This window comes from Drosophila obscura, unplaced genomic scaffold, assembly GCF_018151105.1.
Source record: "Drosophila obscura isolate BZ-5 IFL unplaced genomic scaffold, ASM1815110v1 contig_137, whole genome shotgun sequence".
Taxonomy (NCBI): Eukaryota; Metazoa; Arthropoda; class Insecta; order Diptera; family Drosophilidae; genus Drosophila; species Drosophila obscura.
The window spans coordinates 1,056,421-1,081,483 of NW_024542721.1; the positions used below are offsets into that span (position 1 = coordinate 1,056,421).

At 39.6% G+C, this 25,063-nt stretch overlaps 2 protein-coding genes across 2 annotated transcripts in view; one reads left to right on the plus strand and one right to left on the minus strand.

Moving 5' to 3' along the window:
- LOC111076108 (transcriptional regulator ATRX homolog) overlaps positions 1-25,063 on the plus strand; it is a 256,306-nt gene that overhangs the window by 152,122 nt on the left and 79,121 nt on the right. The window contains exon 9 of the mRNA XM_041595643.1: positions 12,716-12,796. Coding sequence (XP_041451577.1) covers positions 12,716-12,796 — 81 coding nt within the window. The remainder of the gene's footprint in view (positions 1-12,715; positions 12,797-25,063) is intronic.
- LOC111076110 lies at positions 13,991-14,659 on the minus strand. Its single transcript, XM_022369756.2, has 2 exons — positions 14,532-14,659; positions 13,991-14,427 (listed from the first exon to the last, which is right to left on the minus strand). The coding sequence occupies exons 1-2, from the start codon at positions 14,640-14,642 to the stop codon at positions 14,119-14,121; spliced, it is 420 nt and encodes a 139-aa protein (XP_022225448.2). The 5' UTR covers positions 14,643-14,659; the 3' UTR covers positions 13,991-14,118.

The following is a 25,063-nucleotide window of genomic DNA, read 5'->3' on the forward strand; positions in this document are numbered from 1 at the left end:
CAGTTTAAATGACATCCGTCTGCAAGTTACCTTACCTTGGAAGCCTTTACTGATAAAAGAGGTAAACTGTAATAAATTTGTGGTTGTTGATCGTCGCCTTATAAATCCGTGCTTAGACGGAGATATAAGTGATTTGCAGAGATGTTGCAAATGCAGAGTTAAAATTTGTTCAAACATTTTAGGAATAGGGGATAACATAGATATACCTCTACAATTATTTGCATCAGACTTGCTACCTTTCTTATGGAGCGGAATAATAAAAGATTCCTTCCAGATGGGGGGAAGCATGAAGAGCTAATGGATAGGGTGAATAGTTTAAGCAGGGGTCCACATAGAGCGTCGGCACAGTACCTGAGTACTCAGCCGGGAACTCCGTCAGGACTTGGTGAAAACACCGGCTTAACTAGTCGAAGATCGTGAAGTAGTGAGCTTTTATTTGACAAGGGGCTGAAAATGCCGTTCGGCCTTGGTAAACTGTATGGATACGGCTGATCAGAGTAGCTTTCATGAGAATAGCTTGTTTGGAAAAAATTGGCAAAAATATCGGCAATTGCCTGATCATTGCTTGCTGAAATATTGAGAAATGATAGCGACGATGGATGTGCGGACGTTCTACGCTTACTATTTACGAAGCTGTAAAACTGTTTGGGGTCCTGTGAAAATCGTATCCTGTATCGGGATAGGTTATTTTTATAGCATTGAGCATTAAGAACGGAGAAATTTGACCGAGCTATTACATATCGAGAGAAGAGGCAGAACAAACTTCTGTGTCAAGTACATTGTAAAAAATGTTTGTGCCTTTCATAACGTCAGTGCAAAAGTACAGAGCGGACCAACAAAAATCCCTAATAAAGTTATTAAGCTTCGTAAACTCGGCTTTACGAAAGCAGCGGACACGTTTAGATAGCCTACCCAGATCCAATACAGTAGGCCCAATACCGACCAACAGCCGTCGATAATGTCATGTCGTGACATGGGCACAAAATTATTAGACTCGTTTACCGAGGACCAAACCGTACCTGGCAAATTGAAATCACCAAGAACTATAATATGGTCTTTATCTGATAGCGAGGAAGAAACAGTTTTTAAAGCGGACAGGTGTTGTTCGTATATTAAGATATCCGAGGAAGGTGGAATATACGAGAAAGTAATGAGAATGGAAAAGCCTGGAAGAACCAGTTTGACGCACAGGAACTCTAGGTCTTGTTGAACCTGGACCACGAAATGTTCCGACGTGAAGTTTGAGTCCACTGCAATAAAGACGCCACCTCCACGTCGAGACGAACGGTCATTTCTAAAATTGTGTACCGACCTGCCAAAACTTCGGAACTAAGGATGTCCGGCTTTAACCAGGTCTCGGTGAACACAATAACGTGGGACGAGAATGCTAGACTCTCAAGGAAAAGAGTGCTGAGCTTACTACGTAAGCCTCTAGCATTCTGGTAGGTAACTACAAGAGAGGAAGTTAGTTTTTTGGATGGTTGGAAGTAGAGGTGGAAGATGAGGATGGAGATGGAGCACTGGTCTGAATGCTAGGAAGAGTAATGGGGGGCCTATTCTTTTTCTTAGCCTTAAACTCTTTAACCACCAAATGCTCCGGCCAAAACTTGGCGGAACAAATGGTTTCAAATTGAGTTGACGAGACGCTTATCTTGAAGGAATATATCTCTCCTGGCGTAAGAAAAGTTAAATTTTTCCACCTTTAAGCCGGCGTCTTTTATTTTGCTTTGTATAAAAGCGGTCACATCATTGGATGTGAGGTCAGGGGCTAGCCGCGAGACAAAAACTTGTCGCTTTGGTGGGACTTCCACCAGTGGTTTTGGCACCACAGGCCTAGTACCTGTAATGCCAGTATCCGGTGGTTCTGGACATCTATTAGCTGGTGGGAGCGAAACTGATGGGATAGTTAAGGACATGGGTGCGGACTCGACGGATACGGACGCTACAGAGATGTCTACCTGCATACTCTCCGAAGTGACGCATTCGGCTCTCGAATCTGCATCACCACAGCGATTGTTGCCCTTGGAGTAGCAAACGTAATCAACTGCTGCACTAAGGGAGTGGTCGGAGTAAGTTTTTCGGTTGCTAAAGCGAAATCGGTAAAAATAAGATGAGAGTGGAGAGTGGTTGCAGCAACAGCTTATAAGTGAGATCGTTACTGCACAGAAAGAGGGCGTACTTAGAAAAGCAGCAAAACAAACACACGACTAACCGACGCACAAAATTAATTAAATAAGTTGTGTTTTTACACAATTATTAGCCATGCACCCGCGGTAAAGATTGATTTTAAGGTAAGTTAGTTAGAGAGTTAATTTAAAGATAAAACACCGGCTATTTAAGTAAAATAAAAGGAAAATGCGGAGCGTAAATCAAAAACACGTCTGGTCACTACGAAGGAGAACGAACGATATCTCCTTCTTCATTTCGCTACACCTATACACCCCATATTTCGCCTTCTTATAACAAATAAATTGTACACATATAAACTATATCGAATCCGCTCGACTTCTTATTTAATCTAAAACAACAGCTAGTGAAAAATCTCGCTAGCTCACACCAAGCATTTTTCTATGACTAACTAAGGTTGGAAGGTTTATTAAAAGCAATCTACGAGGGTAAGATGGCAGTCTCACACCTGCATCCCAGTTAAGGCCATGCAGAGCACAAAGTAAATAGTTATTTTGGACTGATTCTATACGGTCCTGGTGTACTTTGTACTGGGGGCACCATAAACAAAAGCCGCACTGTAAAATCGGCCGAACAAGCGAGATATAGAGAGTCTTCGTTATATAGTGGTCGTCAAATTCCTTTGACCACCTCTTTATAAATTCAAGCACTCCCATGGCCTTATTCACAATGGTAGATATGTGTTCAGAAAACTTTAACTTGGAGTCTAGTTCAACGCCAAGATCATCCACCAAGGTAATTCTCTCAAGAGCACCGCCGAAGAGGGTGTAAGGAGCCAACAAGGGGCTGGAGCGATGAAATGTCATTACTTTGCATTTCGAGGCATTTAGGTGTAACATATTTGCACAACACCATGACTGAAAGTTATTGAGATCGGATTGCAAGCGAGATTGAAATGAAATTTCCTTATACTCGACACAGAGTTTAACATAATCCACATACATTAGTACTCGAGAGTTTGTTAATACTGAAGGCAGGTCATTAGTAGGGTGAAATGGTGAAAAGTAGGGGGCCCAGATGGCTGCCCTGTGGTACTCCAGAAGTAACCTTTACAGGTGAAGAGGAGTTTTTAAAGAGGAATCTTTGAAACCTAGAACGAAGGTAGCTAGAAACCCATCTCAAAAGATTAGGCTGAAACCCTGAAAGGTCAAGTTTTTGTCCTAGAAGGGAATGGTTTACAGAATCGTATGCTTTACTGAAATCAGTGTAAATAACATCCGTCTGCAAGTTACCTTGGAAACCTTTAAGTTCAGAGTTCAGAGTGATAGACGGCCATAGCTACGACGTAGATAAAATATTTTCAAATCCATTATCTTTTAGTAGTTTTCGAATTTGGGGGCCATCTTTAACTTTTGCCAGCGACAGACGTGGAAAAACAGTTTTTAGGTAACTCATCGACTATCTTTCCTTATCCAGTGCTTTAACAAAATTTTCCAGTTCCAGCTTAATGAGTAATGCTGATAAAATAACGTTTTTAAACTTCACGAGAGCTGCATTTTGTATGTTGTAATTTTCCAATGTATGTTCCTCCCGTTTTGGCCAGAGTTTTCTTGAGTAATGCTTAGTTCTAGCTCCACTATCCCATAGCCACAGGAAGTAGCAGTATTTTGTGTAACCAACTTGCAGTTCCGTTAACATGGCTTTTAAGTCACACGCGACCTTTCACTGGTGTTCTTTATATTTTATGATTTCAAACAATTTAGCCATTGTTTCATATGTTTCCTTCATATTAATAGCTTGGGCAGACGTCTTTTGGTTTCCATTGTGTAACAAACTTTACTTTAAACTTTCCTTACTGATGTCAATCCCGAGTCTAAGTCTATTTATAACGGTTTGGTGTTTTCTGTTTGACTAGTGTTTTTGGGGAAAGTATTGGTGGAAGAGAGCTTACTCATTTTTTTATACCAGGAAGACGTTTTTATGTGAAGGTCGGTTTGTTTGGATTGGAGGATTTGTTTGAGGTAGTGCGAAATGTCGTTTGGATTGTGGTTTTGGGTGTGTGCTCGGTTGTGTCGGCGATTTCGTTGCCTTTTATGCCTATCTGACTAGGGATCCAGATGATTATGAACTTTGGGAAGTGTTTGGTGATTAGGTTAATGAGGAGTAGTAGGAGTGATTGATGGGGTTGGTAATGGCGGAATTAGAGGATATTGAGTCTGTGCAAATATTGCTATTATTTTGCTGGATAGTACTGATGAATGTAAAGGCAGCAGTCCAGTCCTTTTAAAAATTAAAATTAGTTCGCAATTATTCTTTAAGTATTTTTTTTCATTAATATAAAGTTTTTTATACTATAGGGTAATGTAATAAAAGAAAAGAGATCCATTTCTACTTTAGAGTCGATGTCAGGCTGATCAAAATAATAGGTACACTTGAAGTGTTGTTAAGATAAAAATTTGTTAAATGAATATTTAATATTTTTTTTGCTTTATTAGTATTAGTATTAACTATATAATATCCAGTTTATCCACCTCTTTTTTTGGTCACCTTTATTATTCTTTTTGGCATACATTTAAAAGGCGTCTGGCAGGTTTCTATAGGTGTCTTCTACCACAATTTTTGTTCGAAAAAAAGAAAATTTATATGTGATATATTTAGAATTTTCGCTTGTTTAAAAATGAAAAAATAGCTAATTTCTTTTTTAAATCATTCCACAAGTTTTCAATGGGATTCAAGTCGGGAGATTGACTAGTCCACATTAAAACGTCAATTTTTGTTCCTGCAAAAAGTTGGTCAAACGCCTTAATGTGTGCTTTGGGTCGTTATCTTTTTGAATTATCCAACGCAAGGGCATATTTTCTTCAGCATAAGGTAACATAGCACTCTACAATATGAATTTGTATTCCTCAGCGTTCATTCTGTTCGTTGTCTGGAAAAGTGGACCAACGCCGTACCAGGAGAAGCAACCCCATATAATTATATTGCCACCTCCATGTTTGACATTTTTTTTGGTGAAACGTGGATCAAATTTCTTTCTTTTCGGGCGTCGTACATTCCTTTCAAAATCATTCCCAAATAAATTTATTTTTGTTTCGTCCCTCCACACAATGTTTCTCCTTTTATACCCGTACTCAAAAAAGAGTTAAGGGGTATATTAGATTTGTGGTAAAAGTGGATGTGTGTAACGCAGAGAAGGAAACGTTTCCGACCCCATAAAGTATATATATTCTTGATCAGCATCAATAGCCGAGTCGATATAGCCATGTCTGTCTGTCCGTCCGTCCGTCCGTCTGTCCGTCTGTCCGTCTTGTTGAGCGCCTGGATCTCAGAGACTATAAAAGTTAGGGTAACCAAATTTGGTTTCCAGACTCATGTGATATCACACTGCTACAAGTGTATTTTAAAATTTCGCCCCGCCCCCTTCCGCCCCCACAAAGGACGAAAATCTGTGGCAGGCACAATTTTTAAGATACGATAAAACTAAACTAAACTAAAACTAATAAAACGCAGTATCGTAGAGAATATTCATATCTACCAGACTGCCGAATCTGAATCAGATCCGATCATAATTATAGCCAGAATGAAGAAATTAATTTTCAGATGCTTCCCCTGCCCCCTCCGGCAAACAACAACGCAAATCATTTTCCTTCTCGCTCGCACACTCTGCCGCGTTCAGTGCACGAGCAACCCCTAGCGGAGGAGATGTAGAATCTAAATGGTACATGTAGAATATACATGTTAGATGTATAATATAAATAGTATATGTAGATGTATATAACAGATGTAGCAAAAAAATGTAAAATGTTAAATTTTTTTTTTTTAATTCTAAATAATTATATGCTCAAAAATGTATATGCTGACTGAGTACGGGTATAAGTAGAGTCGCGTCCCCAGAAGCGACTCACACGTTCCTTCTCGTTTTCTTTATGGGTTTTTTTGCAAAAGTTAAACTCATAGCTATTTTTTTTTGTCGCATAAGTGGAACCTTTCTTGCTTTTCTCCCTGGATGGTTGGCTTGTTGTAGCCGTCTACGGATCGTTGGAGCACTAAATGGGTCATTTTTTCTCAAAAAAAATAATGTAGTGGTTTTTTGCTTGTTTTCTGTGGTCTTCGGCAAGTTTCCTGACTAGGTTTCCTTTTTAATGTATGTTTAACAAAATTATGAGATCTTTTCATTACTTTGGCAATGACCCGAAGAGATTTGCCTTCTTTTTTCAGACTAAGAGCCAATCGGGCTTCCTCCTCTGTACAATAAGAATTTCGATCCATTCTTGTAAGAAAACAAAAATTATTTGCTTATGTTTTGACTTTAGCTAGATGAAATTTACCCTAAACGGCCAAACAAGCAAGAATTTCTAAATTGTTTACTTAATATTGAAGAATTACTGACACTGTACCTATTATATTGATCAGCCAAAATGTGTTGTCAACTCACATTTTCGATAAAAGCTCTGTTATCAGGGGGTCCCCTTATTTCATTTTTTTGTCAAGGAGTTGCGACATATTGACAAACAAAAATTACTACAAAAAATTTTGTTTTCAACACATAAAGTACGATAAAACTGATTTTAATTGAACATTTTCAACGTGTACCTGTTATTATGATCATATGTGTATGTAGGAGCTGGCATTTTTCTTTAGAGAGGACTAAGCCCGAGTGTTTGCACCAGTGGTCTATTTGGTTGAAAATTGATTGGATCTTATTTGTGGGACTTATCAGGTGTTTTGGCTAGGCATGAGTTTAAGGAGATAGGACTATATGATTTAATATCTGTATGTGGTTTTTGTGGTTTTAGGATGGGAATGACAAGGCTGTGTTTAGGAGATTGTGGTATGGAAGAGTCACGAATGTTGTTGTAGAGGTTTAGAATTCTGGTTTTGATCATGTAGGGAGAGTTTTTCAACATCGAGTAGGAAATGCAGAAATGCGTATAGACCAATTTGTGTCGCAATCTCGCACAAAAAAAAAGGTATCGCTGGTATAATGAAAACAAAAACGATGGACCAAAATAAGAAATAAAAAAAAAATGTTATTAATGTAAAATCCAATTTCGCGGAGATGTTGAATCTACATTGCATCTTGCATTGTAGATGTATAATATACATTTTAGATGTAGATGACAGATGTAGAAAAAAAAAAAATGTAAAATAAGCTCAATACGGGTATAAAAGTAGAGTCGCGTCCACAGAAGCGACTCACACGTACTTTTTTTCTATGGCAAAACTTATTTTTTAAGAATTTTTTAAAACTGGTATTATTTTAAAGCTTTTTTCAGAGGTAGCGCTTTTTTCCACATAACTTAAGTATCTTACATGTTGCTCTAATGAACTTTTCTATTACAAACGGATGTAAAATTCATAACTTATGTGAAAAAAGAAGCAACAACACAAACACATGACTAACCGACGCATAAAATTAATTTAATAAGTTGTGTTGTTACACAATTATTAGGCATGCACCCGCAATTAAGGATAGATGTTAGGTTAAAGAATAGTTAGCGAGTTAATTTGAAAAAAAAATACCGGCTGTTAAGTAAAAAAAAAAGGAAAATGCGGAACGCAAAACAAAAACACGTCTGGTCGCTACGAAAGAGAACATTAAATTCTGGCAGCGATATTTGTACAATGAGCGAGAATATCTATAGACAGTTGTTCCCAGTTGCTTTGAAAAATGTAATAAAACAATGGATAGGAATGGGAGGCAAGAAAATGGTATATCTTGTGTTCATTTAATGTTGTCACTAAGTTGGATGATGTTCCTTTGGAAATGTGTTTCCATGTAGTCCGTGACGATGATACCCTGTATGAAGGTGTGATTGGAAGTGATGATCTCGAAAAGACATTCCGTCAGATAATGTTACACCACAAATATTACACTACTCGACAAAATAGAACTTTTTTTTCTTAAGGATTCATACCTACCTTTTCTGATAGATTTATGGCATTTAGGGCATGCGGCAGATCAGCTCAGTTCGCTAAATCAGCTGGCTGGCCACCCTGAAAAAAAAAAAAAAACCAATTTTGGATCAAGCGGCCAAAAATTGTAGAACCCACACAAGCACAGCATAGCACACACACATTTACTAACCTGAAATCTCATAAAAAAATATGGTTTCGGCAGCTAAAAATTATTCTATGCATGCAATCATATATTTTGGAGCCAGAGCCGAAAACCTGGGACCGTACGCTGAAACCTCAGCTGCGCCACTTACGTTGTATGAACTGGCACATCTATATACTGTAAGTTGGTCGTTTAGCTCTAATATTCATCGAATATTAGTCTAACCCCTATCTTTCCTGCATGTTCGCTATCGAACAGAAGAAGAGACAAAAGTCGACGCCAGTGATCTCAAAGGCATGTAAACCGTCGAGCCGCTGCTTCGGAAGATACGCCATGATGTGCTCCAATATTCTATGCTTAGTTCGAAAGCATCTTACGCACTTGTTTACTGCCTTCGTTACCGTCTTCCTCCCCCCAATAGGATCGGATTAATCCAAGCAGAGCTCGAGGTCTAGAGTGCAGATTTCGTTCTTGAAAGTGAGAAATGATTGAAAAAGTAAGCGGATGACTGCTGGACGTGATGATGGGATGACGGCTATCAAAACCCAACGACGAGTTCTCCAGACCGCCATCAACTCTGAGAAGTTCGAAATGATCAATGATAGGATTCAATGATACGAGTGAACTAGATGAGGAGACCACCTCCTTAGAACGCAGTGTCTTCATGTCAGCTCCAATAACTGAGTTCCATGTTCAATGTCAGATATAGTGCCGGGTGCCGAGTCCGGTTGACAAATTTGTGAGTTAATAGCCAAAAACGCTTTGTAGGGAAGCAAAAGAGTTCGCATACTTAGAATCAGATACAATATCTACGTAGGGAGATTTTACTAGGAGAACCTTCCGACGAAGCTCCAGGGTTGGCTTAACAGGTAGCACCGTGGGTGGCCAGTCATCAGAGGATCCGCAAAGAAGTTCATGAGCCCAAAGGCTCAACTCGCTCAACTCTACTGGAAGAACCCCTAGCGAGAAAATGTCGGCCGGGATCAAAGCTATGAAAACATAATGCCATTCCATTTGGGCAGTAAGTTCCTGTATCGTTGCCACTCTATTTGCGACAAATACGTTGAATCTGGACGGCTCGTCCCGAATCCAAGAGAGCGCAACAGCCGAATCACACCAACAGTAACACTTCCCTTTGAATACCTTCATTCCGGCTATCTCAGAGATGAGCCTAGCTAGCAACTCCGCTCCACAAAGCTCCAGCTTTGGTACAGTAAGTGTTTTCAATTGAGCAACACGAGATTTTGCACATAGTAAGTGACTGCTGAACCGCTGACCCTTCGACGCAACATAAATGCAGGCACCAAAATCTTTTATGCTGGCGTCGCAAGATCCGTGAATTTCTAGCTCAAAATTCGGAATAAGTACGAACCGACGAAATTCATAGCGTCAAATCCTGCCAAAACTGCTACTTATTTCCTGGCACGCGGTGTTCAGTGCTGATGGCAAGCTTTCATCCCAGGACAACTTTTCCTTGTACAACTGCTGGAGGAAGATTTTGGCCTTTGTAAGGACAGCTAGTCCAAGGGGGTCGTAGAACCGCGCTATTGTTGACAAGCCTGCTGGGATGAGGAAGAATGTAGGGCCGAAAAGAAGAATAAAAGTTGATCAGACACCGGATTCCAGGCAAGTCCTAATGTTTTGGTAAAATCGCTGCCATCGTCGAACTTCAGATAAGTTTCCTTGTCCTCCTCAGGAACCCTATCGAGGACAGCAGGGACGTTCGAACACGATTTCCTTAGTCGGAACTGGCCTCTAGACAAAATTCCGGTAGTTTGCTCACGAATGCAGATAGCCTCCTCCTGAGAGTTGGCTCCAGATATCAGGTCATCAAAGTAGAAGTCACGGCGAAGAATCTCAACCCCAATAGCAAACGCTATCTGTTCATCCATTGCCAGCTGATGCATCGCCCGCACAGATAAATACGAGGCAGGCTTCGTCCCATAAGTAACGGTGTCCAGCTTAAACACACGCAACATGCATAGAATTCCTCCAAAGAATACACTGCAAGTTCTATCGTCGGGTGAGACCCTTACACATCGGTACATCTTGCAAATATCTCCCGTAATCGTAACTGCATATGACCGAAATCGAGTAAGATATCGAAAAGCTTGGGTTGGATTACAGACCGGACATTAAAACTTCGTTCAGGGAATAACCAGATGAAGTTTCTGCGGATCCATCGAATTCCTTTGTGACGAGAATGGTGAGGCAAAATGTATAGGCAGCAGCTGAGTGACTCGGCAGGAACCAAAGACATATAATCTAGATTAAGGTACTCGTTTATGAAAGCAGCATTTCACATCAGGACGGCGATCTAACTTCCGTTCAAGGGATAAGAATTTACAAGAGCTTGATGGTACGATTCTTCCCAAGAGACCCAGATTATATTTTGCTGGCAGTCGAACACAACAATCGCCGATTTGCCATCGTCGGAAATGCTGAACAAAGTGAGCTTCACAATCTAGCTCTTCTTTTGTAGATTTTTTTATAGGTTCAGTGCAATTCTCTACCTCCCAAAACCGTCGCAGTTCTACCTCATGTCTCTCGTCTGGGTTATCCTCCGCAGCTACGGCCGGGGCGCGCGAAACCAGTAAAAAGGACCCCTCCTTTACCCGGGAACAACCTTCAGAAATGACCATCCCAAGCGAGTCTTCTGAATTGATGGCAATCCTGGCAATAGCTTGACCTGGCCAACACAGAGGAGTTCGTAAAACAAGCTGGCGCCAATTAGAAGATCGACACGCTGCGGTCTATAAAACTCTGGATCAGCTCGTGGCAGGTTTGCTGGAAAATTCCAGTTGCAAGAGTCTATTCCGAAGCTTGGCTGCCGGTCGGTTATGCTAGACAGCGGTGACAGCGACAGCGGTGACTACGACAGCGGTGATGATAGTTGAGTATTCCGATGAAAGAGAGTGCAGGCTAACGTTGACCGAAACTCCATCCATGACAAAGGTAGAATCGCCTATTCCTGATACTAAAGTCGATGATTTCCGAAGCTGAAGCTGATTTGCGAAGCGAGAAGTAATAAGTGTAGTTGAGAGCCGGCAATTTACGCATAGGGAAAACCTCTTGGCTTCTTTATGGCGATTTGCGGGAGACAGTGCTATAAACTTGGGACAATGATTGATTTCGTGAGCGCTGTCATTGCACAGCACGCAGCTTGATATGTTTTAGTTAATGGCAAAAGTGTGGGTTTAGAATGGTAAGGTTTTCTACTCCTGCCCACCTGACTACTCGGCGCATAGGTTGCCATAGCGAAATCCACTGTTTCCAACGTCCTGCATCGCTGCTCCCGAAAAGGAGGCCATAGACTCCTATGACGGAATCAGGTTGTCGAAGGCTGTGTCCTCTCAACGTTCCTCCCACATGTCTTGAGTCGCTGGATCAAGTTTACGAAGCCCCTGCACAATGATGCATCCTGCGATCTGCTCAGGAGTGCCCAAGACCTGCAGCGCCCCAATATGACCGTGGAACTTGTCAGGAAATCTCCCGCAGCCTGTAGCCCTCGGATCTCAGTAATGTGCATACCTCTTTTCCAATAAATAAATAAATAAATAAAAATGTTTGGGTAAATATACATTAAAAAAAAATTTAATTCGTCGGTTTTTTATACCCGTACTCAAAAAAAAGTTAAGGGGTATATTAGATTTGTGGTAAAAGTGGATGTGTGTAACGCAGAGAAGGAAAAGTTAGCCGAGTCGATAAAGCCATGTCTGTCTGTCCGTCCGTCCGTCGTCCGTCCGCATATTGATAATAAGGTATTTTTATATTTTTTTTGTAGTTACTGTTAAAAAATTAAAGATTGGTGGAAATCAAGAAGTTCAGCTGAGGTTGATATATTTAGTTAACTGTTTACAAAAACTTGTGCAGGTTTTTTACTTCCAATAACTGATTAATGACGATATGAATGTTATCAATATATATGCAATAGATTTCACCAATTATAATTGAATAATTATCCAACTCATTCGATAAAAATTTTTTTTTAAATTTTCTTGATACAATTTTTTGGTAAAATTCGGTAGAAACCTCTAAAAAATAAAATAAAAATAAAATTAAAACATGTAAATTACTATGAAATCCAAGGTAACAAAACTAGGGGGTGTCCCGTTTGAATTTCCAAAAAAAAGTTTTTTGGCCCAGCCTAATATACTTATATTCTTGATCAGAATCAAGTCGATATAGCCATGTCTGATTGTTCGTCCCGATGAGCGCCTAGATCTCAGAGACATACCTATGGTATGTCTAATCATGCTGATCTAGAATTTGTATATCTTATATGGTCATAGATTCTTCCTAATGTGCTTAAGAAACGCCTCCATTTTAAATTCTAGAGGGGTATATTGATCAACATCAAAAGGGATTAACTTGAACTTAACTTAACTTCAGTTGCGATTTATATATTAATATTTTATATGTATAGCAATCTCTTCCATTTATTTTAACGACGAATAACTTTATGAACCTAATTTCCGAATCATGTTTATAATGTTATTTTTGTTTTGTTTTTTCTTTTAATTACAGAGGAAAGAGGCAGAGTTGCTTAAAACTTTTTTGCCACAAAAATTTGAGTATGTTTTATTTATTCCGATGACGTCTATTCAGGTGCGTAAATACTTCTTCATATTCAATTTACTTACAAGATCTGTCAGTAAAATTAAAAACCTTTTGATCGTTTCCATGATAGCTGTTTGATGATTGGTTTCATGATTGTAGCTGCAATTGAAACTGTAAAGCGTATTCAGGAAGGCCAAGTTAATTAAAAAAACTTTGCATATGCTATTTTTATATCAAGTAACAGGCTCTTACTAACGTCATGAAATTATTTTACCCCTACGCACCACCGCGGTGGTGCACCGTATGTATTTTATTCCTTAGGGCTTTATTTAACCGAAATCGGCAATTGCCGATTTTTGCACAATTCCAAACAACGTATTCTTAGGAAAGGTTGAACGTCATTTTCAGCACCGTGTTAAATGAGAGCTCACTGCTCTATAATATTCGACTAGTTAAGCCTGTGTTTTAGCAGATCCTAACGGAGTTCCCGACCGTGTACTCATGTACTGTACCAAGTGTCTGTGTGGGCCCCTGCTAAAACTATTCACCCTTTTCATTAATTTTTTAATTTTTATTTTTATTATTCCTCTCCATAAGAAAGGTAGCAAGTCTGACGCAAAGAATTATAGATGTATATCTAAGTTATCCGCCAATCCTAAAATGTTTGAACAAATTTTAACTCCGCAATAGCAACATCTCTGCAAATAACTTGTATCTCCAGCTCAGCACGGATTTATAAGGCGACGATCCACAACCACAAATGTATAAGAGTTCACCTCTTTTATCATTAAAGGCTTCTAGAGTAACTTGCAGACGGATGTTATTTACACCGATATCAGTAAAGCTGTCGACTCTGTAAACCACTCTTCCAGCACAAAAACTTAACCTGTTAGGGTTTCCACCCAATTTTTGAGATGGATTTCAAGCTACCTTTGTTCTATGTCTCTGTTTGCCTAGATCCAAGCTAATATAAAGTTGATTCCATGTTTCGGAACCAGCAACAAAGACGGCAGAAACGGAGCGGATTGGGTTGAGTATAGTATTCAACTGATTTCATGTATTTTCAATGGGCTTCATGGGACTATAAGCATTAGACCTTTTCCCCATGCAGCGGTACAGAGTACAAGAATAGAGCGCAAGAGAGAGAGAGAGAGCGATTTTAATTATTATCATTTACTGTGCTTAACTTAATTCATTAGAACTAACATTAAAGTCTACCTAAGTGACTGTACATCGGCCACATTGAAGGAATCCTGACCTTAACTCAGTTTATAGGGAGCGGAGCTAATCGAAGGATTGCTCGTTTAGAAATTCCATTTTTTGTTTTGATCTCAGCAACTAGCACTTTTTCATCTGATCCTGGGAAGAGCTTAGTAACGACGCCAAGCTGCTACGATTAAGACGGAATGTTGTCTTATCACGACGGTACCTTCCTCTAGGTTTTGTTGATGTTTGGTCCACTTCTGCTTCTGCCGAAGACTGAGCAGGTATTCTCTCGACCAGCTGGTCCAGGATTGAGTGTCGATCGGGTTGGTGGTAATGGCCTGGTGTTCGATATGCCTCATACTTCCACGCCAACAAATTCCTTGGCGAGGTCCTGAAGTTCTCGGACTGCACCGACAAAGTTCGTGGCATTGTCGCTTTATAGTCGAGCAACGGGCCGTCGAACTCCTATAAACCTGGAGAGACACATTATAAACGATTTATAATTCAAATCTGTGACAACCTCCAAATTAACAGCTTTGGTGACAAAACACACAAAAACTGCAATGTAAATATTCACTATCGGCTTGGCGCGCAATTTAGGCGAAACCTTAATCAGATCACACAAGTCTACTCCACTGACTTTAAATGGACATCGTCCATTTAGTCGATCAGTGGGTAGATTTCCCATGACTTGTTTTTTTAGACTTTTTTCATCCCCGGACAGTTTAAAATGAGGGTTGTGAGGCCATAGTTCTATATTTTTCCTTAGGAATGCTGGGCCATCAAACCAAAAAAACACAGTCAACTCGGTTACTGGGCCTCCATCAAACAAAAAAACACAGTCAACTCGGTTATTGGGCCTCCTCGAGACACTAGGTTTGCCGGATTTTTACACCCGTACTCAAAAAAGAGTTAAGGGGTATATTAGATTTGTGGTAAAAGTGGATGTGTGTAACGCAGAGAAGGGAACGTTTCCGACCCCATAAAGTATATATATTCTTGATCAGCATCAATAGCCGAGTCGATATAGCCATGTCTGTCCGTCTGTCTGTCTGTCTGTCTGTCTGTCCGTCTTGTTGGATCTCAGAGACTATAAGAGTTAGGGTAACCAAATTTGGTTTCCAGACTCATGTGATATCACACTGCTACAAGTGTATTTCAAAATTTCGCCCCGTCCCCTTCCGCCCCCACAAAGGACGAAAATCTGTGGCAGGCACAATTTTAAAGATACGATAAAACTAAAAACGCAGTATCGTAAGGAATTCCCATATTTACCAGATTGCCAAATCTGAATCCGATCGGATCATATTTTATAGCCAGAATGAATAAATTAATTTTCAGTTGCTTCCCCTGCCCTCGACCAAGCAACTCATTCTCTTTCTAGCTCGCACACTCTGCTGCGTTCAGTGCGCGAACAACCCCTATCGGAGGAGATGTAGAATATGAATGGTACATCTATAATCTACATGTTAGATGTAAAATATACATTGTAGATGTAGATAAGAGATGTAGCAAAAAAATGTAATATGTACAATTTTTTTTTTAATTTTAAAATTCTAAGAAATCATAAGCTCAAAAATGTATATACTGACTGAGTACGGGTATAAATAGAGTCAAAGATATTTTCCCACGGTGCCACTTTGAGTTTGCGTATTTTTTGTTCACCGGCTTGCATTTCAAGCCTTTGGAAGAACTGACCTAAATCAAATGTTCCATAAGTATACAAATCGCTAATCTCATATCTTGCTGTAATTCATATACGTTGGGCTTTGAAGCATTTTCTAGAGATTTCCTAGGCAATTCTATCTGTTCTTTTCCTGCGCAGGATTTCTGTCTACTTGTCTGTTTTGTAGTGACTTTTAATATGGTTGCTGACATATTCTTTAATTCTTTGATGGTTATTCTTGATAACGCATCTGCTACATAATTATCTTTTCCCTTTAGATATTCCACTGTGAAGTCATATTCTTCTAATTCAAGCCACGTGCGTGTAAGTTTTGAGCTAGGATTGACCATTGAAAATAGATATGTTAATGGTCTGTGTTCTGTTTTCACTGTAAAGTGTCTGCCATATATATATGGTCGAAAATGAGTAATTGCCCAATGAATTGCTGCTAATACCTGTTCAGTTGTTGTCTGGTTACTTTCGCCCTTGGTAAATGATCTGGATGCGTATGCAATAGGAAGTTGGAGGTCTTTATGGTTTTGAGTTAAAATCGCTCCACACGCTTGCTTACTTGTATACGTTATTATACAAAATTCTTTTGTGAAGTCTGGGTATTGTAACAGAGTTGGTTTGATAAGTTGCTCCTTTAAATGTAAGAATGCATTTTAGCAATCATCTGTCCATATAAATGGAACATTCTTTTAACATAATCTAGTTATGTGCCGTGAATAGTCGGCGAAGTTTTAGATAAAACGTCTTCAACAATTGCAAAATGCAACGAATCGTCTAGCGCTGTCCGCATCATGAGGGACTGGATAGTTTTTGATGACGTCATATTTTTTGTCATCAGGCAAGATTCCTTTATCTGTGCACCGGGTAAATGTAAGGTGATTTTGACACCCGGTGTTTCTAACCACCGGACAACTGAGTGTACAATACAATAATGCATGAGTGTTTGGACACACAAGTAACAAAAGTGAATATGTAGCTGTGTGCATGAGTGTGTGTGGCATTCGTTGACACATCGGAGTCGAAAGAAGGATGGGGTGAAAAGGGAAGCACAAAAATTGAGGCACAAAATGTATAGAGTGTTTTGGGTGTTAGGTGTTTTTTTTGCAAGCCTTCGCTTTGTTGCTTTTTTAGTACCTGCTGCTGGAAAAACGTCGCTTAGTCGAAATATAAAAATTTCGACAAGCACGAAGAATTAACTTTATTCTCCAAGATGAAAACATAATACAAAATAATATTCTGCTCAAGAAATTATAATTTATTCATCCATTCAACAAATTAAAGAATATATAAAAATTAATCAATACTTAACATAAAAATCAAATCAAATTGTACTGCTTCAGTGTATTAAACATAGTTAAATAATATTTTTGTGCTTCAGTGCATTTAATTAAATGAAATTATAGTTTAAAATTTTTATAATATGAATGTAGAAAAAGCAAATTGCCTACGGTTTTCGGCCCTAATCTATTTCTTTTTTCAGTTATAATATTGCCCGCTAAAGAAAAGACCCTTTCAGCTGCTGCACTGATGGATGGTATTGTAAGCATTTGCAATGCTAATTTTGACAAATGAGGATAGCAATTTTCTTTGCTTTTCCACCACTCAATTGGTTCGAAGTCCTCGCTCAAAGCTACTTTCTCAGTACAATAATTTTCTATTTCTTCTAAGGGCGATTTAAAATTTTTGTTTGAATGAGTTCCAGTTCCAGTTCGGAAAAGAAAAATGTAGTTTTCGGCACAAACGTTTGGCTGATAGATTTCGGTGACATTTGACCAATTGGGTTTGCAGGACTTGATTCAGTACTGAAAGTTTCGTTTGAATAGAAACTAAATTTATCCATTTTATCACTACAGAACATTTTTATTTCCATTATATCCTCATGTTCCATGCTTGCTGCAGGTGGGTATAAGAAAAAGTCTGCTTTGTGCCAAATACTTAAATTTTTTTTCCAAATCGTGTTCACATTAATTACTATTTTTTCTTTAAGAACCGACATTGACGAAATGTCTTCAGAATTCGGTTCGCATAGTTTCAGAATTTTGGCAATCGAGGGCAATACAAAGCATAATGACGTTTGCACGTTTGCAATTCTTTGAAAATTCTCTCGAAATCTTGAAGAAGCATTAGTATTATTTTTAGAGTCGATATGTTTACGATTATGAGTCTTTGACCGCTCTCAGTCTCACTTAATATATGATTAACTGTTGTCCAGTTATTCACTATAGAATTGAGCATAGTATAATTGGAATTCCATCGAGTAGGGCATGAGTTTTTTAATGTTGTGTTAAGTCTATGCTGCAAACTTGCCTTCTTAAAATATTTAACGATTTTTGTGCATACGTGTAATATTTCTTGAAGCTCAAATGATTCGTCAAAGGATTTTTCTAACACATTTAATATAAATGGCTGCTGCAATTTAATCGAATATTCTTGTCCAATGCTTTTTATACCCGTACTCAAAAAAGAGTTAAGGGGTATATTAGATTTGTGGTAAAAGTGGATGTGTGCAACGCAGAGAAGGAAACGTTTCCGACCCCATAAAGTATATATATTCTTGATCAGCATCAATAGCCGAGTCGATATAGCCATGTCCGTCTGTCCGTCCGTCCGTCCGTCTGTCCGTCTTGATGAGCGCCTAGATCTGAGAGACTATAAGAGCTAGAGAAACCAAATTTGGTTTCCAGCCTCATGTGATATCACACTGCTACAAGTGTATTTCAAAATTTCGCCCCGCCCCCTTCCGCCCCCACAAAGGACGAAAATCTGTGGCAGGCACATTTTTAAAGATACGATAAAACTAAAAACGCAGTATCGTAGAAAATGCCCATATCTACCGGATTGCCGAATCTGAACTAGATCGGATTATAATTATAGCCAGAATGAAGAAATTAATTTTCTGTTGGTTCCCACTCCTTCTCCAGCGTTGCTGACGCTACTGATTCTCTTTCTCGCTCGCACACTCTGCCGCGTTCAGTGCGCGAGCAACCCCTAGCGGAGGAGATGTAGAATCTAAATGGAACATGTACAATCTACATGTTAGATGTAGAATAGACATTGTATATGTAGATGTAGATAGCAGATGTAGCAAAAAAATGTAAAATGTAAAATTTTTTTTTTTTAAATTCTAAAATTCTAAAAAATCATATGCTCTTAAATGTATATACTGACTGAGTACGGGTATAAGTAGAGTCGCGTCCCCAGAAGCGACTCGCACGTTCCTTCTCGTTTTATATTGGCTCCCCTATCTGTCACGAATTTAATATCTGCTATATTTTCGACATCAAATTGTGCAAAAATGGTTTTCATTTTATTTAGAATATTTTCAGTCCACATATCAACGGCTGCCGATACTCCACCATTATCCACTTTTATTTCATTGGAGGATATCGCCCGCTTTTCTTCTGCATCTTTTTCCGCATTTCGGCTCAATGTCGTTGCGTCGGGTCGTCAATATCAACGTTCGCTCCATACGTAGCACCAATTTGTACAACAAATTTCACCAGGTTCCGAAATCCAGTCCCGCTTACCGCAGAAAACGGGCGACAATCCTGCACAACCCACTCACTGCACTTCTCTGTAGCTGTTTTTTTGTCCAAGTTAGAAACTTTTTTTTCTTCCTCCGGCTGTCGTAAAGACAGACAGCATTTGTGACGGGACAAATTTGAAGTTTGGTGACAAACAAATTTGAGCACTTTTCCGCATGTATTGCAATAAACCCAGCCTTTTAGCACAGTTTAGTCCTCTTGTAATATGTCACATAATATTGTCCAAATTATACTTTTGCATTTGTGTATTGGAGCTATGGTATATACACCACGCTCAATTTCCTTTTTAATTGTTTCTGGAGTCATTTCTTCAAAAACAGCGGAAGCTGGCAAAATCAAAGTAGCAATGAACTTGAATACCTACAAGCGACCAAGTGAAAAGCAAAACGGCCGAAAATTACACATAAGTACACACACAGGCACCATGGTGTGTAGAAAACAAACAGGTGATACATAGGTTGCACGTGCAATGTATATAGCCTTTTTTCAGTTGCGCCTATTCCTACATTCGTTTTGAGTATGAGTGCGACCGGTACCTCGTTGCCTAAAAACATTTGTGTGCGTGCAAAAAAAAAAAACGGGTCATTGTGCGAGTGAGTGCGAGATATTGCCGGCACTTGCAGCACACACACAACTTTTGATAAGTGTGTGTCTTTGTTTTGCTTAGCCGGTGGCGAGTGGCACCGGCACACACTTTTCGTTGGGTGTGAGTAGCGTGGCAAAAAGTGACACACTTGCAGTTCTCTGCTACATACCTCAAAAATGTCTTGTAAGTTTTTGAGCATATGTTTTTCGGAACAACCAATGACTATAAGATCGTCCATATATAGGAATTTTTGCGAAGATTCAAGTCCAGAGAATGCAATAGTCATCATTCTCTGAAATGAATTTGGCGCTATTCTTAAACCAAAAGGCAGTCGCGTGGAGCGATATGAGCCATTGCTCGTTGAAAAAGACGTTATATTACGTGAACTTTCTTCTTATTTGTTGTTACTGATTCGGTTTCAAGTCCAAATATGTCATTATATTTGGAACATAGTTCCGTTAATTGTGGTTTGAATTGAATTGGAAAATTTTTGGCTAGTTGAGCTATCACAGTTTGTTCTCTGATATTTGGGGTCGTTTGAACTACATTGTAATTCGAAAGTGATTCATATTGTAAATTACACTACCCGACACGATTTTTCCTCAAGGAACAAAACCAACTTTTTCTTAAAGATTTGGGGCTTAGAAATGGTTTGATGATATTTTTTTTTTTTATGGCAGAACTTTTTTTAAAGAATTTTTGAAAACTGGTATTTTTTTTGAAGCTTTTTTCAGAGGTAGCGCTTGTTTATTTCACATAGCTCTAGTATCTTACGTTTGGTTGTAAACCTTTGCTATTTTGAAAAGATCATTAAAACAGCTAGAAGTTTAGCCCAAACACTTTGTGATTTCAGCTTACCGTCTGGGAAATAGCATTGAAATGAAAAAATTATGATTTTTGTGCGGTATTTTTTACGAAATTTTGACTTTAAAAACTCAGGACTCTTGAATTGGTATTAATATAGTATCTATATAGGAATTTAAATCAATATTGCTTACTAGTTGGGATCTTGCTGGTAAAAGTATAGTGTTGTTACCAGAACTGTATGTTATTGGAACTTAAATTTGAACGTCTATATTATTTGGTCGTATTATAAACCAGTCTTCTGAAGGTTTCAGGTCAATTTGACAATTTAATTCTTTTATGAAATCAATCCCTATTATTCCATCACATGGGATTGCGAAGTTTTTGTTTACTAAATGGAAATTGTGTGGAATTATGTATTTATCTGTCTGCAGCTCCCAATAGAGCAAGGCCTTGGGATTTAATAATACCTTCACCAATACCTTGAATATCTATTGTATTTTCGATTTGAATATCGTTAAAAGTATCTGAATTTTTATTTATGAGCGAAATATTCGCTCCTGTATCTATAAGGAATGCTAATTGTTTTCCTGTTTTCGCATTAAGGAATGAAACGAATATATTGAGATTGAGGTTGATAGTTGAACCGTTGGAATTTTTTAGTAGAACCGTTGGAATTTAGGAGTTTCCCGAACCCGTTTGGGTAACACGGACGTTGTTGTTTCGTGTGTTCCCAGTTCTGTCGTAATTTTGGTTGTTGTGAGATCCGCCGTTACAACGGTTATTTCCTCTATAACTACCACGACATCTATAGTTGTTAGATTGGTAAGTGTTGTTATAATTGTTATTGTGGTTGTGACAATCATCGTTCTCTTTCGTAGTGACCAGCGTGTTTTGTTTTGCGCCGCATCCTTGTTAACTTAAACAGCCGTGTTTTTTATCTATAATTTAACTCTCTTACTAACATACATTAAAATCATTCTTTACCGCGGGTGCATGCCTGTTAATTGTGTAAAAACACAACTTATTTAATAAATTTGTGCGTCGGTTAGTCGGGTGTGGGCGTAAGTACCCCACTTTACCGCCTTGTCGTATTTATGCCCTACACTCTCTCTATCACCTAACTCTCAATAACTGTTCTTCGCCCGCTCTTGTAACCTTTTGTGCAGTAACGCTCTCACTTATAAGCTGTTGCTGCAACCACTCTCCTCTCTCTCTTTTTTCCGATTTCGCTTTAAGCATTGCTCTAAGCATTTGCTCTGCACAGTGGTCTGATTGCTATTTGTTTTGAACTTTTTTCCGAAATAAAAAAAAATAAAAGACATAAATATGGAATTTTCTGTCGTCTGTGCAAAAAAACCTGCAAGAAGCAGATCACCCATGACCAGCCCAATATCCCCTGCTGGCTTGCGAAAGCGTAGTGCACGCAAAATGTGTGGGATCTCGGGCCGTGTAGAGACGCCATTTCCCAAAACAACGGCCTACATTATAGTTGTGAGGAATGCCGTGCTGTGGAAAACGACATGCGTTCGTTCATGAGGCAGACGCGGAGTGGCTTCAAAGAGCTGATCGTGGGCTTTAAACAGCAGTACGATCGGCTCTTGGCCATGAACACTCAGTTCAGCAGTTTACAGCTACTCAGTCTACTCCGCGGGACTTGCAAGTGCCGACTGCCTCATGTCCGCCGGCATCCGAAAAACTTACTCCGACCACTCCCTTAGTGCAGCAGTTGATTACGTTTGCTACTCCAAGGGCAACGATCGCTGCTGGTGATGCAGATTCGGGAGCCGAATGCGTCACTTCGGAGAGTATGCAGTTAGAAATGTCTGTAGAGTCCGTGTCCGTCGAGTCCGCACCCAACCCCTTAACACCCCTCAGTTGCTCCCACCAGCTAATAGATGTCCAGGACCACCGGATACTGCCATCACAGGTACTAGGCCTGTGGTGCCAAAACCACTGGTGGGAGTCCCACCAAAGCGACAAGTTTTTGTCTCGCGGCTAGCCCCTGACCTCACATCCAATGATGTGACCGCTTTTATACAAAGCAAAATAAAAGCCGTCGGCTTAAAGGTGGAAAAATTTAACTTTTCTTACACCAGGGAGATATCTTCCTAAGATAAGCGTCTCCCCAACTCAATTTGAAACCATTTGTTCCGCCAAGTTTTGGCCAGAGCATTTGGTGGTTAAAGAGTTTAAGGCTAAGAAAAAGAATAGGCCCCCCATTACTCTTCCTAGCATTCAGACTAGTGCTCCATCTCCTCCCATCCTCATCTTCCACCTCTACTTCCACCCATCCAAAAAACTAACTTCCTCTCTTGTAGTTACCTACCAGAATGCTAGAGGCTTGCGTAGTAAGCTCAGCACTCTTTTCCTTGAGAGTCTCGCATTCTCATCCCACGTTATTGTGTTCACCGAGACCTGGTTAAAGCCGGACATCCTTAGTTCCGAAGTTTTGGCAGGTCGGACACAATTTTAGAAATGACCGTTCGTCTCGACGTGGAGGTGGGGTCCTTATTGCAGTGGACTCAAATTTCACGTCGGAACATTTCATGGTCCAGGTTCAACAAGACCTGGAATTCCTGTGCGTAAAACTGATTCTCCCAGGCTTTTCCATTTTCATTACTTGCTCGTATATTCCACCTTCCTCGGATATCTTAATATACGAGCATCACCTGACCGCTTTAAAAACTGTTTCTTCCTCGCTATCAGATAAAGACCATATGATAGTTCTTGGTGATTTTAATTTGCCAGGTGCTGTTTGGTCTTCGGTAAACGAGTCTAATAACCTTGTGCCCATGTCACGACATGACTTTATCGACGGCTTGCTAGACCTATCCCTGTCTCAAGTCAACCATGTGAAAAATTCTTGGGTCGATTGCTTGATCTGTGCTTTGTCTCGGATCCGACCATAGCGTTGTTAACCCGAGCCCTTCCGCTCAGTATACCTGAAGACTCCTACCATCCTACATTCGAAGTGTCAGTCGATATTGGCCCTACTGTATTGGATCGAATGAGTAGGCTATCCGAACGTGTCCGCTGCTTTCGTAAAGCCGAGTTTACGAAGCTTAATAACCTTATTAGGGATTTTGATTGGTCCGCTCTGTACTTGTGCACTGACGTTATGAAAGGCACACACATTTTTTACAATGTACTTGACACATTTTTTGATTCTTGTGTCCCACTTTCTTGTCCGGTTAGATCTGGAAAACCTCCTTGGTTACCAAGGAGTTATCCAGTCTAAAAAATTTAAAATCAAGACTTTATAAAAAATTTCGAGAAGTTGGTTCTCCCTCTTCTCTTTCTCACTATGTAATAGCTCGGTCAAATTTCTCCGTTCTTAACGCTCAATGCTATAAGAACTACCTATCTCGATGCAGGATACGATTTTCACAGGACCCTAAACAGTTTTACAGCTTCGTAAATAGTAAGCGTAGAACGTCCGTACATCCATCCTCGTTATCTTTTCTCAATATGTCAGCAAACAATGATCAGGCAATTGCCAAATTTTTCCAAACAACCTATTCTCATGAAAGCTACTCTGGTCAGCCGTATCCATACAGTTTACCAAGGTCGAATGGCATCTTCAGCCCCTTGTTAAATGAAAGCTCACTGCTTCATGATCTTCGACTAGTTAAGCCGGTGTTTTCACCAGGTCCCGACGGAGTTCCCGGCTGTGTACTCAGGTACTGTTCCGACGCTCTGTGTGGACCCTTGCTTAAACTATCACCCTATCTATTAACTCTTCATGCTTCCCCCCATCTGGAAGGAATCTTTATTATTCCGCTCCATAAGAAAGGTAGCAAGTCTGATGCAAATAATTATAGGGGTATATCTAAGTTATCCGCTATTCCTAAAATGTTTGAAAAAATTTTAACTCCGCACTTGCAACATCTCTGCAAATCACTTATATCTTGTCCCAGCACGGATTTATAAGGCGACGATCAACAACCACAAATTATTAGAGTTTACCTCTTTTATCATTAAAGGCTTTCAAGGTAACTTGCAGACGGATGTCATTTACACTGATTTTAGTAAAGCATTTGATTCTGTAAACCATTCCCTTTTAGCACAAAAACTTGACCTTTTAGGGTTTCCGCCTAATCTCTTGAGATGGATTTCTAGCTACCTTTGTTCTAGGTCTCAAAGAGTCCTCTTCAAAAACTCCTTCTCTTCACCTGTTAAGGTTACTTCTGGAGTACCACAGGGCAGCCATCTAGGCCCCCTACTATTCACACTCTTTATTAATGATCTGCCTTCAGTATTAACAAACTCTCGAGTACTCATGTATGCGGATGATGTTAAACTTTGTGTCCAGTATAAGGACATTTCATTTCACTCTCGCTTGCAATCCGATCTCAATAACTTTCAATCATGGTGTTGTGCAAATATGACACCTAAATGCCTCGAAATGCAAAGTAATGACATTTCATCGCTCCAGCCCCCTATTGGCTCCTTATAGCCTCTGCGGTGGTTCTCGTGAGAGAATTACCTTGGTT

What these genes read in the sequence shown, in the direction of transcription:
- LOC111076110 (XM_022369756.2), bottom strand. Translation starts at nt 14,642, where the DNA reads ATGGGAAATCTACCCACTGATCGACTAAATGGACGATGTCCATTTAAA. An exon ending in AATTGCGCGCCAAGCCGATA is followed by an intron (nt 14,428 to 14,531) that starts GTGAATATTTAC and finishes GTGTCTCTCCAG; the next exon opens with GTTTATAGGAGTTCGACGGC.